Genomic DNA, 14,529 nt, shown 5'->3' on the forward strand with positions numbered 1-14,529 from the left:
GCAACATGAAATGGTTTTGTTAGTAGAAGTTAGAAGCATCAACTCTGATTTAAAGTAGAACAGTGAGTGTGATTGATCATAGTAATGCATTAAGTTGCTTATATCATTCCTTATTAATGATTAAAACCTTTCAAGCTACATATATGCACTTATTACCATGCTTCAAAAAGCAATTCTAATACTCTTTTTTAACTTTTGGAACAGCTTTTACACTTTGAGCACTCTTATAATTTTTTATTTTTTGTTTTTTTTTCTCTTTTTTTCTTAAATTTCACAATCCAACTTTTACTCCTTGCTTGTAAGCATATATAAGGTATCCCTGTAATGAGCTTGGACATTTAACTGGTTGCAACTTTAATTTAATTTCTGCTGAGTGGCACCGATCTTGTATATTGGGTTGTCTTCTCTGATAATGATTAACCTTCATCATTTTCTATCTTTCTGTGTTTCTTCCTTTTTGAAAACAGTTGCATGCTTGGGATTCTCTTCTTGTTCAGTTGCTAGCAGTTTTCATTCTTCCTTTTGTCATACCATCAAAATCTATTGAGTTTTGAGCCAGATGTCCTGTTAACCTGTGCTGCTGTGGGATAACATGTTGTTGTGCGAGTGCATGTCATACTTCTTCAGTATTGTGATATGATTCTAACAATGGGTGATGCTAATTTGAATTTGAAAAACATGTACAACTTTGGTATTTGTGTTGCAAGACTAATTACCATGTTATCAAATTCTACTTCACAAAATTGGGCAAGTATCTTTATGTTTACAGACTGCACTTGTTATCTTTTTTTGTTGCTTCATCGTGGGGCTATCAGCCTTTAAATGGAACTGTGCTTCTGCAGGAGGTTTTTCCTCCATTAAAGTAGGTCTTTTCATTTCCATTATGTTCCGAAGGCTCTGATATGAGAGGGAATGCAATTCACTGTCATCAAGAAAGAGTTGTGGCTGCAGGCAGTAGCATCTGGATCAGAAGAATATTGAATAAAGTAATAGATGATATGTAGCAAAAGAACATTGTTAAAAGGTAGTAACTGCAAGTGAACATGGTGGATGAATTGTCAAAGCTTATCAATAGGCATTATTATTTGATCTAAGACTCTGATTCAAGATGGAGGCAACTTGGAAGTAAATGATTAATTTTGGAAGTTGCATGTTGTAATGGCTTTGAAGAAAAAGTGTTGCATTTGACATCCTGAAAATGTAACTAACTTCAGTTTGTTGGATTTATTATGTGCTGACTTGCTGTAATTCTGTCTCTTCCAATGCAAATCATCTCATAGAATGGAGAGTAATTCAGATAGCTGACTTATCATGTCAATCTGTATAGCTCAGGCCACGGATAGATTCATCTGGTTTGCTTGATTTCTTTGCATGTCTTGCGTTGTCCTTTCAGAATCTTAACCATCCTTTACCTCGCAATGGAAGCGTAATTAGGATTGACTCATTGACCGTTCTAGCGACTCGAAGTTTGTACCCTTGGGGCTCAAGCAACAAAATTGAGAAGGAGATGAAGTGAAAGAACTTAATATGTAAACCTGAAACTGCAATCAATTGAATCATAATCCTGGATAATCCATGAACCTTATTAGAACTTGAAATAGATAAAAACGAATGTGAAAGAAATGAGAAGCCATATGAAGAAAACACCTAACAAAACCTTGCAGAGGAGAAATCAGTGGAGTGGTGGTGATGAAATTGGCTGGGGGAACTTTGACATAAAATTGTAATTTTAAATGAAGGAAATCTCTCTCTCTCTCTCTCTCTCTCATACACGCACACGTCCGCGCCTGCGCACACTAAATCTTGCTATCTATGGTGGATCTTGTTCAAGTCTTTGCAGACTTCCGATTTTCCCCGCTTTTCTGGATTTTAATTTCAGATTTACGTCAAACTTTCTGCTTAAATTCATTCTATTTATATGGAGTCATTTTATAAATTAAAGTAAAATTATTTGTTTTGAAGAATGTTTTCCTGGTCAGCTCCCTTTGATATAAATCCTCTGGAACTGCCAACTTGGAGTACCAGTTGGCAGAAAGAGAAGTGTCCGTTGCCGGTTCTCTACACAAGGCAGCTGAGGTGCCTGGCAGAAACTTGGTACCTATTGGCAGGAAGAGAGATGTGCCTTGTATTAGTTCTATCGTCTAAGTTGCTTGGAAAGAGTTAGAATCTTTAGACGAATCTTGAGAACCAGTGTTTAATATAGGGGATTAAATACATCTGCAAGGCACAGACTAGTGAGAGCCAAATTTTGGAGCATTCTATATAATCTTGATCTTGGATGGCCTTTTCTATATCTTTTTATCATTCACCAACACATTGTAATCAAACTGATAATAATTTGAAATGTGATGCAACAGTCATGCTGTATTTGTGTTTGGTTTGGGAGATTTATTCTTGCTTGTTTGCCCAGGGCATTGAAAGAAAGCAAATCCGACTTAACGGGTTGGAATAGAATAAAACTAGAGCCAAGTCCAAAGCATTTTAGGGTGCCTTTGGTTCACCGACGAAATTGAAATAAAAAGAATTGGAATAAGAATGGATCGAAAAGGAAATTAAAATAATCATATCCCTTGATGCATTTAGTTCCCAACGGGAATCAAAATCAGAATCGCAATAGGATTTTGCAATAGAATTTGAATACTAGGTGGGAGTCTGAATTAAATTTAAAGGAATGGAGTAGTATTCTTATCCCCTTCAAATAAAAATAGGAATGAGATTTTTTTTAACCAAACAGCTGGAATAAAAATCACCTATTTTCATTTTTATTCTAGACCTCAACTCCTTCCGACCAAACATGCTCTTACTTTCTAGCTTCAATTAATACGCAAAGTGTTTTACTCAAGTCCATATATTTAAACCATATTTACGCAAAATATTCTATACTTGTGCACAATCACGCAACATTATCTATACTTATTGTTTGCTAAGTAATGCACGAAACCTTAGTCGTTGAAATCGCATGGTGCAAGAAACCAACTTGCGAACACCCAGCAACCATGTATTGCCACACCACAAAGCCCTCCCGTTTACGTAATCAGCCAACTCGTCATCTCAATCCGAATTCACAACCCGACAATTCTCACGAATCTCTCCGTCGCTTCCGGTCAAAGGACTTATGTTTCCCATCTTAATCATAGCCGCCCCAAAGTCCGCCGAGAAGTCATCAGGGTCGTCGCTGTAACTCTGCACCTGTTCATCGGCTGCACTCCCATCCCCCATGAACAACTGCTGGTCCGAGTGCAGCAGTCCCTTGCTCCCCATCAGGTCTTGGTAGTAGGCCGTGTCGAAGCTCTCCGGGGTGTCATCGAGCTGCGCGAGGTTGTCGTCGTCGCCCGATTGCGGGCACACGGCCTGGAGGGAGGCGGCGAAGTCACCGTCGATGGTGGAGGTCTCGTTGTAGATCCGGTTTCGGAACGATACGCATCGAGCGAAGCCCAAGGTGTGGGCGCCGGAGAGGACCACGAGGTCCTCGAGGGCCAAACCATGGGATTCAAAGTTGGAGACAAGGGCCGGGAGGTCGGAGAGGGGGGAGGGGATGTTGGTGTTTGCTGCATCCTTGCTCGCTGTAGTTGAGTCCCTTCTGCCTAGGAGCACATCGTAGGAGCTTCCTCCGAGCTGCATGCAATATTGGATTAATGCGAAAATATTTAGATGCCATGCATGGATCACAATATAGCCATGAACGTTAATGTAGTGCATCCATGTAAGAGCTAGTACAAACGGTAAGGGAAACGTATGAGATATAATGATTCCATGTAGCTGGGAAATTAATGGAGGCACAACTCACGGCCACAACCGAGTCCCGGGCAGCAACCGCCAGGATATCAGCACACGAGACCACATTTTCTGAGCACACATCATTGACAGCATCTTTAATTTGATCGATTACATCGAAGCCTCTGACGGAATTATTGTTAGGCCTTGCCGTCTTCTCGCCGGTGAAGGTTGGGCTATCATCCAGCAAAATTGAGCCATCGCAGCCCTGCAATTACAATTAAATACCATCAACTTCGATGTTCTTGGCAAGATGAAGATATATATAAGGTAGACGGCCCTTTACATTAACAAAACAGTCGTGGAAGTGCAACCGGACCAACGATGCGCCCATCCGAGGCTCAGATGCAATCGCTTGCTCGACCACGCTTTTGATGGTGGGAAGCGCTTGAGAGCACACCTCATCGTAGAAGTCTGGCGAGAGCTGCCCGATGACCGGAAGCAATAAAATTGGCAAGACAGCAGAGTACGTGAAAAAATAGATGATAGCCATGGAGAGACACTTAGAACAACACTATGTTGAGATATTATAAGAGAGAGAGAGGATAGGTAAGGTTGGAATGTTTACATTAGCTAGAGGAGGATTGGCTTGTAGCATCTCTGGAACCCTGTTGATATAAAGAGAAAGATGATAGCTAAGGTTGGAGTGTGTATATGAGCTAGAGAGGGATTGGCCTATAGCAAGTCTCGAGGCTACCAAACTCTAATTGTTTGATAAATCTAATATCTGGAAGTTAAGACTATATATAATAGATGATGACTAGTGAGTTTTGGTGTTGAACATATTTCAACTCGAAAAACTTTTGGGTTTTGACCACAAAAAAAAAAAAAAGAAAAACTTTGGGGTGGCTCAACTCCCCTTCCCGTAAAATTAAAGAAAAAAAAAAGTTGGCTAGTGGCTAACTGCAGAAAGATGAACATGGTCGCATAGAAGTCACTATAAAATCAACCGTACAGAAATTCGGGCCAACCGTTGCTCCCCGGCAGCACTCCCGCCATCTCATATTCTCTTGGATGGAGAGGCAGAGGAAGCTTCTGGTCCAAGCTTCGTTTGGAATGGAAGGCAACGGGCGCAAGAGAAAGCCCTTCTCCGACCTCACGAACGCGCGATCCCTCTCCTCGTCCTCGGCCCTCTCTCCTCTAAAGCGCAAGGCCAAGCTCAAGCACAAGCGCTCTGAGCGGAAATCCTCTCCGTCATCGAACATCGACGTGGTCTCCCTTCGATCCGGCTCCAGCATCGGATCCAGCGCCCACGAAAACCCCGGAGTCCGAGAAATCCCCAAACCTAATCCCCGACGTGATGAGGTATCCGTGGATTCTGGTATATTTCCCTTGTTCTTTAATATTCCCTTAATTAGTTGATATCGTGGAGCTTGGAGGCTCGAGATTAGGGTTCTTTTCTATTTAGAAAGACATACTGAGGATTTACATTGCGAGTGCTTCTATTTGAAACTCCGTATTTGGTCTGGAATTGTTTGCTGTGGATGCTAGGGTTTAGGGAATGTGAGGAGGTCTCGACATGACTGGTTTTGATAAGCCTAGGTCTAGGAAAGTGAGAGAGTTTCTCTCTGTTGAGGTTTGATGATGCAAATTGTTCATCAATTGTCGTTAATTCAAATTTAAGGGAGAGGGAAGAAAGAAAAGATACTCATGTTTATGGTTGGTTTATGATTATAAGTGGTGAACTCTTCTTCTTAGTATGGTTTTCCTGGTTGTGTTTTCTTCCATGAGTTGGTTCGACTATAAATCCATAGCTTATATTTAAGATGATAATTCCTGTCGTTTAGATGTAAAAGTTTCCTTGTTGTCAATTGGGTAATATGGCTCTGTTATGATATCTTCTCAAGTTTGATGAGTATACATGTTGCAGCAAAGTTAGTGTTTGTTTTCAGAAGAATTTATTATCATACAGAAAAATATGAAGAGCATGGACATTTTCTCTCTAAGATGATATAGATAAGCCTTCAGAAGCTACTTTCCTTGCCAAATCCTGGTGTCATAAGAATTTCTTTTGAGCAATGGTATCATAAGAATTTCAAAATGATATTTTTTGTTATCAAGTTCAGTGTAATCTGTCACTTAAGTCCTTTGTGTTTTTGATTCACTTGAACTTTGGGCTTTTACAATTGGAAATGCTGTTAGTCATCACAAATATGAACATTCTACAGTTTGTATACAATGGGATTTAGAAAGAAGAAAGGAGAAGGGAAAGGCCAGTGCAGCCCAAGGGGCATTTAGACGCTCTCCGGTGGAGAGAGTTAAAAGTATTGGGTAGGTGCCTTATTTGGTGCTTAATGAGTTGTTCTTTTTTTGGCCTTCATAAGTGGTTGCTCAATAAGTTGTCAAAAGTATTTTTTAAGTTCACTGACATCTTTTGGTCTCATTTCTGACCTCTTCTATCGAACCTTACCTTCCATGTCCTGAGTCTTTTTCAGATTTTTCAGATACCGTAATAGTTCGATATAAGGATTGCATAGCTTGTAGAGGATAACTTTTTTGTTTTTCTTTTTCTATTTCCTTGCCGGCTATGAGTACTTTATAAAATTATCTAGTACAATACAGACAAGCTTTAGCAAAACAATTTGTTTAGCATTTTATTACATTCATGATTTAAATATTTCACTTCTTCCCTGTTGGAGTAAAGCAAAGATGAACGAACATCAGCTTTACAAACTTTCAATTCTTCATCAGAAAATCAAAAAGGTCACTTCTTATTCAAACTCCTACCTTTTGTGTACATTCAAGTTCACAGTAAAGGAACATTACTGAGACAGCATTGTTGTTTTAGAGAGCAAGATGCTTGAGATTCTTCGTTTTCTCTCGTCCATTAAAACTACTGTAACTTGCTTTGAAGCAACTTAAAAGGAATGTAGAAATAATCAGTTTTTGGCTTCTTTGTTGTTTTCATTTATGTTGGTTGCCTTAAACATGTAGTTATTTCTGTTTTACCTCAATGCCTTCCTCCATTTCCTCTGGCCCTGTGTTTGTATTCTGTTTTAACAAACTTGAAGATAGATATTAGTTATTTTGATTCCAAAATATTCATAAAATAACCAAAGGAACAACTTTTGAAAGGTGAAAAGAAACTTTTCAGATATTTTATGCATATGCAGATATTTATGTAAACACATGAAACGACCAGAAAATCTTTGACAAGCCACATAACAGTACATGGTTTGGAAAATCCAGATGGCCATGTCTATTTGACACCTGAGAAACCTAATTACACTTACCATTTGTTTCCTTATGGTTTTCTTGTGGTCATCTAGTAAATTTCCTGAGCCAGCAAGCCCAAAGAGGGGAAACTACACTCGGTTCATTTTGTCACATAAGTTTATTTTTAGGTTATAAGCTTTTGCAAAAATAATTCGATTTAATAAATTCATCTAGCCGACTCTTCTGAAGTTATAAGAGTTTATGAAAATTGATTAGTTTCATCTCCTCAGAATTATTTTGAAATTAGAAAGCTATTTATGTATTAGATTTCATTAATGCATATGATTCATATTAATATACAACTAAACAAGGCATGCACTTGTGAGATGTATGTTATGCACTGCAGCATTTGTTTGACATTCTGTGAGCTTATGTGCTTGGATTTTCATTTTGATGACATACACCCTCATCTTAATGTTGTTGAAACAGCATTGGTGATTTAGTATCCTGTACTGCGTCACCTAAATGTTTTTTTGTTTGCATATTTAAGGTACCTTATTTTGACTTATTTTTCTTAAAAATGGAAATATTTCCCATTTTTCCAAATAGTAACACCAATATACGAGTGCGCATATATAGATATACATTACAAGCTTTCTCTCATCAAATTATGGTCAGTTTATATGGATCGTATAGTCATCAGTTACAGCCAAGTTCTTGATATGGAAAAGTGTCTTCAGATCATTTTCTGTTACCTCACTCAATGTGACATTTGCTGCCTCCCTCATTTCTGGCTGTTCAACCCCTATGCATGCATCTCTGGATTGGGAGTGTAGGATAATGCAGCTATTAAGATTTTCATCATACTTTGTGGCTTGTTATAAATGTTTAAAAGATGACAAAGCTTGATATTAAGTTGTGATGAAGCATCTCTGTTGTTTCTAGTGGTTTTGGTCGATGATTCTCGTGTCTTTCATCTATTCTGGTGCTGCTAGCGTTAAAGACATTTAATTCTTGAACTGATGAGCTCCCAAGATTTCCATACTACAAAAATTTAGTGCATTCTTATTAAATAAATGTTGAATTTTTGGATCATTATAATGTTTCTTTAGAGATTTTTTTTTGTTTGACTTTAATAACTGCACATTCTAGTGGGGTTTTTGCAGGGGAGCCATGCTAAGTTTTTAATTCATTTTTTTTTCTGTAAAAGGTTAACCCACCCCATACTTCCTGCTTTTCATAGCCTACCCAATATATTTGTCTGATATATATATATATATATATATATATATAACATTTCAATGATTAATCTCCCTTGAAAAATCCCCAGAAACAACACCACAAAATAGCTGGAGATGAGGATCTTGGCGGTCCTATACTACTTCAGGATTATATTGAGAAACAGAGAGCTTACTTTGCAGAAATAGATGCATTCGAACTGCCCGAGGAGGTGGTCTCGGAGAGGGAACTGGAATAGCCAAGCTGATCCAGTCATTGATTTCCCTTATTCTCTTTGCAGAATAGACACTACAGACTACAGACCTGCATTTTGGACACTAATGGGTGGACCACATCAAGAACATCTAGAAATTTTAGCAGCAGGCATGGTTACTGCAATGTAAATCCAGCCACGGTGGCTCACATAATGAAGCAAACAATTAGCAGAATCTGACACCTTTTCTTGATCATCATTTTTTTTCTTTTTTCCTTTTCTACTTCTATGTTGGAGCTTACCAAAATACTTTCTGATTTTTACCCCCCCCCCCCCCCCCCCCCCCCCCCTCCAACAAAAAAAAAAGTACTTTCTGATAATGCTACTTCACAATATTTTCCTATAGCTCAGCAGTAATTGGATCATGTTGCTCTTTTGTGCTTCTGGAGGAAGCAGCAAGGCAAGCATGACATGAGTACTTTTTTTTTTTTTTTTTGCTAAAAAGACATGAGTACTTATTACTGGAAGCTTTTCTACTCTCAAACAATCAAGTTAACCCCCCACACATTGAAAGAAACAGAGTAGCAAAAATATGGCCCCTCCATTACGATTTAACAGCAGGACCTGAACAAATGGTGCTCCGGTGACTAACAGAGATTAAACAGAACACATCAGTAGCCAGCAGCACTTGATCCAGGAATTATGATACACAGGGATCTCGCTGAGGCAAGGAGTTGGGTGAAGCACGGGCAGATCATCATATTAATTCATTCTTTCTTCAATGCAGGATTTGTGCAACCCTTTGTAATGATCGATGGTGGTCGAAGCCCCGCTGGTAAGTAAGATGACAAAGAGGCATTGGTGGAGGAATTCCATCATCAGAAACCCCTGCACCAAACTACCAAATGCTTCTTACTGGGAGCCATTGCTACAACATTTGCAAACCCTCTACAAGCAAACTTCAAGTTCCAGTGATCATATTTTGACAATCAGTAAATACCAGCAAACATATAGATATTTCATTAAATAATTGCTAAAGAACAATGTGAAATTCCAACTGGAGAATAAAACTATCATAAAAAACCAATACATTAATCCAATATTTCTACCACAACTATGATCAGATATATAGCTCTTCAAGAGGCGACAGACAAGACTGTTTCAGACTTCTTCTCAGGGACGATAGGCCAACAAACAAAACTACTTTAGGCTAATCAAAAAAGAAAACGATTTAAAAAGAAATCCAAAACCCTAAAGTCGTACAAGATCCAAAGAAGAAGAACCAGTCTCCTTAGATGGGAACGTATCTCTTGACCGCCTGCTTCCCTACGACAGCGAAACCCGCCGCCAGCCCTCCGATCGCCCCGGCGATGGCCGCCGACCTCGGCCCCGCCGCGGCCTTGTACACCGCCCCCGTGCTCACCGCCGCGGCCACGGTGCTCAGGACCCCGTCGTTCCCCGTCCAGGTGCTGATCCCGCTCTCCAGCCCGGCGAAGATGAGGCCAAGGACCCCCAGGGAGTTCCCCAGCCGCCGCCCGGCCTGTCCAGAGGAGTTGAGGACCCGGTTGACCCGGAGCTTCAGCGACTCGCCGGGATCGGCCTCGCGGAGGCCGGCGGCGGAGCCCCGGGCGGCCCCGAGGGCAGCGCCGGCGAGGTACGCCGTCCCGGTGTATAATCCGAGTCTGTGGCCCCAGGTGCGGCCCTGGAGGGCAGCCTCCTCGGCGAAGAGGAGCTCCGGGGAGCTGGGGAGGTCGTAGATGAACTGGTGGACGGGCATGGCGGAAGCGTGCTGGACGGATTCATATGGGTTGAAGAGATGGTAGGTCCTCCGGTGCTCGTCGTCAGAGGAAGAGGAGGGGGTGTAAGGGGAGTTAAAATACGCCATTGGAGAAGGAATCTTGGTTGGAGGGCAGCTTGGGAGAAGGGAAGCAAGGGGCTCCTCCTTCCTTTCTTTGTTAGGGTTTAAGCTAGGGTTTTCGAAGAGGAAGGGCGGCTCCTTAGGGCGCAAGGTATGACTAACGCCGTTGACGTGAAATAACGGACACCGCTAAAACCGCTACTGTTATTTATTACTAAAATGTTGCACGTGCCTGGCACGTGAAGATAAAGTTTAACTTCATGACGAGATCCGAAATCAGGCAAGATTTCAGACCATAGGCTAACTGGTCTTGACATGATTGGCTCGAGGGATAACTGATATCCAAAATTTCTATAAACCTAATTTTATTATTTTATAGTACTCAAGCAAGATCCGTATTAAGTTTTTGATAACTTTATAGAATTAATTTGGGATTATATATGATCCAATATCTTGTAGGACCGAGTTCAAAATTATCTATGTTTGAGACATAAAATTTTATGCATATATATAGTATATGTAAGCATAAGAATATAAAGAAAATTAGTTACATAATTTGCATTAATCTTTTCTCCATATCCAGATTTATACATTTTCTCGTGTATGCTGTTCTTAACTCTTGTTTGTTACCGTTTTATTTCCTAAATTCCTGCTGGTATGTGGTTTTTTATTTTGTTGCAATCAAACAAATATCAATAAAAATTTAAATCCACTTCAAAAGCAATTAGATTTTTTTCAAAAAAAAATCAATTATTCACTATCCATATCATGTTCCTTTTATATTGCAATTTGCCACAAACTATTATGATACGAGTTCTTTTTGTTTTGGGAATTGTTAATCCTAGACTAATTGGCCAGCTAACATGGGTTAAACTAAATCTAAAAAATTCGAATCAAATTATAAATTGAGTTTGGATATAAGTTCTAAGCTGACTTATATTGATGGATCCAAACCTAAATTCGAACTTGATTTTTCCTATCGAGTTTAGATGTGCATACAACATCGCTCTAACCCAGATTCGACTTATTTACAAGCCTATGAATCAAGGCTAGGTTAATTGTAGATTCAGAAGAAATTATCAAGGGAATCCGAAAAACTTCCCATAAGTTTGATTAGATTGGTTAATGGGTCCCAATAGAAAACCATGTTGGGTATGAACCGTGCTTGCTTGTTCCCAACCCTGCCCGTTGGAGGTCTAGTAGCAACAACCCTTATTTACCAATTTCATACCGCTTTAGCATATCTTGAGATATGATAGCGGCTGTTATAACATCTTTCATTAGTCATTATAACAAGAGAAGAAGGTCCATAACCAGAAACCAATAGGTTCTTTTTCCCTGGGCACCACTCATCAAATTAAAAACGCTTATTTTGCCTAGGTGCTGATATTTGTTCCAAGGTTTCGTGGAACCAAGAAGTTCTAACATAAATCATGCACATTCCGTGTATCGTCGAACTTTAGATGCTTGGCAGGACAAGTTATTGGAGAAACATTAAATATGGTCATTATGCGTCATTAGTTTGCAAGTACATATACCCATATATATATCACTTCTTGTTTTCAAGAAGAGCTGGGATCCTATCTAATTTGCGGATAAACCAGAGTGATCCAGCTTTACATTACTTATGTGTGATGGATGCATGGACAGTGGTTGATACAGGATCCAAACTAATAAAGAAAATGAACGAGAAATTAATACATTAAGCCATATATATATATAACTCCATCATACATGGATGGATGAGGCATAATCTATTGGATTATGAGGGCAGTGGACAGAGCAATAGGGTACTAATTAATGCAAAATTACATTTCTAGGCTTCAACCACCATCTTTGGTTGCCTGGTTGGTGCAGACACAAATCAACCGGCTAGTCAAGAAAGAAAAGTTCCACCTCCATATGCTTCGAAATAGCCAACACAGTTGTCCAACTTGCCTGCTATACTTGTCCTCTGTAGAAGAAATCAAAGACTTAACGAGTGGAGCCAGTTTTGCGGTTTTCCGGGACCTCTGTTTCTTTCCCCGCACGCACTGCTAGCTGGAATAGGAACCGATGTAAAGCTGTAGAACATCCTTTTCAAACGAATTTATAAGAAGTGACCTAATTTTTTTCATTAAAGGTCAAAGATGTTGAACTGCCAATCCAACAAGAAAAAGTACCATTGTTTTCTTCATGCTCATTTTAAATTTGAAATACCATTTGTACAAATAATTTTTTTTTTATTATTAGTAAGATGAGGCGTACTTTTTACAATCTCCTGGCCTTGATGAGTCATCATGAAAATTTCTCATGAAACATTCTCCAATCGCTGCATGGTGTTACATAAAGAATTCCTTATTCTAACGTTGTCCAATCACCGCATGGCGTTACATAAAAGAATTTCTTATGCTAACGTTGTCCAATCACTGCATGGCGTTATATAAAAAGAGTTCCTTGCTTGCTAAGTCCTATATTATTTTTTTTTTTTTTTGGCGCAAAAAAACAAAAGTATTACGGATACAGCCAAAAAAAATCATACATAACCTATATTACTACTTGGCCGAAGTACTTAATGCAAAAGCTTGACATTACTCTGCCATCTAACATGAGCTGGACTATGCTCGATCGCCATCAAGTCAATCCGAGCCAAACAACCATAACTGCTAAATTTTACGATGATTTGCCGTGTTTCGCGCTTGCCGGTTTCCGGATACGATGAGGCTTGCTAGGGTCAACAAGATGAATTTTGGAGCTATATGAATTGACATTTTCAACAAAAAAAAAATACAATATGAACCTTTTGACGTAAACCTTATTGGAAGCGAAACTGGCATGTGCGTGTGGAAGATGGAGGCAATACTTTGACAAAACGTGCACGTACGCGTTCCTGATGATGGATGGAGCCATGCAATCCGAAGACCGGAAACTACTGAAAATAAGGCAAAGCGGATAACAAAGCTTATTTAATTTGGAGAATTTGGAAGCTAAGAGGTCAGTGGCTGCACCATTATCTCAGGGAGAAAAGTGTTTATTATTTTTATTTTTTTATTCTATATTTTGACGGATTTTTCATACAATGCGTGTATAAATACATCCAATAAAATCAAAAAATACAAGCTCGCTGAGTGCTCGTGGCAGCTCCCCTCTTCTGACCACAAGATGTACCCTGAGTGGTGACCCGCGTAGGCAACCACCCAGTCGGCCGCTTCGTTGGCCTTTCTACATTCATGCTTGACCTGGAAGGCCACCCCAGCCCTCGTCATTATCCCTATATCTTGGATCAAGGGGTGGTCCGTGCTCTTGCCCCTCAGATCTCTATATCCTGGATCACCATGGCCGAATCACCCTCCAAGATAACCGAACTAGTCTACAGCACCTGCCACGCATGTCGAAGACCCGCCCAAACAGTCCGCAATTCCGCCCCGTGAACCGACGTGTCGAACAACTAGCAGTCACCCGCTGCCACCACCTTGGAATGCGGGTCCTGTATAACAAAGCCCACACCTCCCCGCGCACCTCCATCCAGCATTGACCTGTCAAAATTGATCTTGAAGAAGCTCGAGAGTGGGAGCTCGTAGGTGAAGAACGCCGTCTGAGAAGTTGTCTAAGCAGAGAGGGAACCTCAGGTTTCCCGAGCTATCAAAAGTCTATCTGAAGTAAGGATGGGGCTGATTTCCGTTGTCTGCACTCGAGCGTCCTCCACAACAAATCTTGATGACATCCTGTGTTCTCCAAATGTACGAGCGTTACTTGCCAGCCAAATTTGATGCGCTATACAAGTTGCTCTAATGGCCTCCTGATATGTCAGTGGACTGAAAGTGTTTATTATTTCACCATGAAAGAAGAATTGATAAGCCATAAGCGTCCCCTAGGGTGGCTTGTGGGCGCCACTAGGCCATGTAATCCATCCCAACCACTACATCTTCCATTCCTTAAGGACCACTTCCTGCTTGCATGCTTGCTTTATCTTTTGACCTCCTTTTTGTCTCACGTCAAGGGCCAGAAAACATGCCAATTACCAAAATATCTAAGTTGGAAAGAACTAAACAAGTGAAGGATGCAAATTGGAAACTTTAAAGTTGAGAATTGCCATTAGAGCAAATGGTCGCCTCCAATTCAATCATACATTTGACAATGTTGATGCCAAATTAAAATATATTCAGTAGAACAAACCACTAGTCCATTTCTATTATCTGGATATTGTCATGGCAACGGATTTTTTTTTCTATTTTTCCTTTTTTTTATTGAGGCACAAATGACCAAGAACACTAATTCCATCAAACATTTGACTTTGATTGCTCAAAATTAAAATATTACTTGTTCAAAA

The 14,529-nt window shown here is 40.0% G+C and overlaps 3 protein-coding genes across 3 annotated transcripts; 1 reads left to right on the forward strand and 2 right to left on the reverse strand.

The window, feature by feature from the left end:
- Window positions 1-2,931: 2,931 nt before the first annotated feature.
- Window positions 2,932-4,408, reverse strand: LOC103702100 (cationic peroxidase 1-like). Its single transcript, XM_017841579.2, has 3 exons — window positions 4,061-4,408; window positions 3,788-3,982; window positions 2,932-3,615 (listed from the first exon to the last, which is right to left on the reverse strand). Exons 1-3 carry the CDS (start codon window positions 4,265-4,267, stop codon window positions 3,052-3,054), a joined length of 966 nt encoding a protein of 321 aa, XP_017697068.2. The 5' UTR covers window positions 4,268-4,408; the 3' UTR covers window positions 2,932-3,051.
- A 329-nt stretch (window positions 4,409-4,737) lies between these two features.
- LOC113462411 lies at window positions 4,738-8,651 on the forward strand. Its single transcript, XM_026802627.2, has 2 exons — window positions 4,738-5,079; window positions 8,261-8,651. The coding sequence occupies exons 1-2, from the start codon at window positions 4,789-4,791 to the stop codon at window positions 8,405-8,407; spliced, it is 438 nt and encodes a 145-aa protein (XP_026658428.2). The 5' UTR covers window positions 4,738-4,788; the 3' UTR covers window positions 8,408-8,651.
- Window positions 8,652-9,653: 1,002 nt separating this feature from the next.
- On the reverse strand, window positions 9,654-10,247 carry LOC108511120 (mitochondrial import inner membrane translocase subunit TIM23-2-like). Its single transcript, XM_017841564.2, has one exon. It carries the CDS (start codon window positions 10,245-10,247, stop codon window positions 9,654-9,656), a length of 594 nt encoding a protein of 197 aa, XP_017697053.2.
- Between the last annotated feature and the right edge of the window lie 4,282 nt (window positions 10,248-14,529).

The sequence above is a fragment of the Phoenix dactylifera genome, chromosome 3 (genome assembly GCF_009389715.1).
Source record: "Phoenix dactylifera cultivar Barhee BC4 chromosome 3, palm_55x_up_171113_PBpolish2nd_filt_p, whole genome shotgun sequence".
NCBI classification, from domain to species: Eukaryota; Viridiplantae; Streptophyta; class Magnoliopsida; order Arecales; family Arecaceae; genus Phoenix; species Phoenix dactylifera.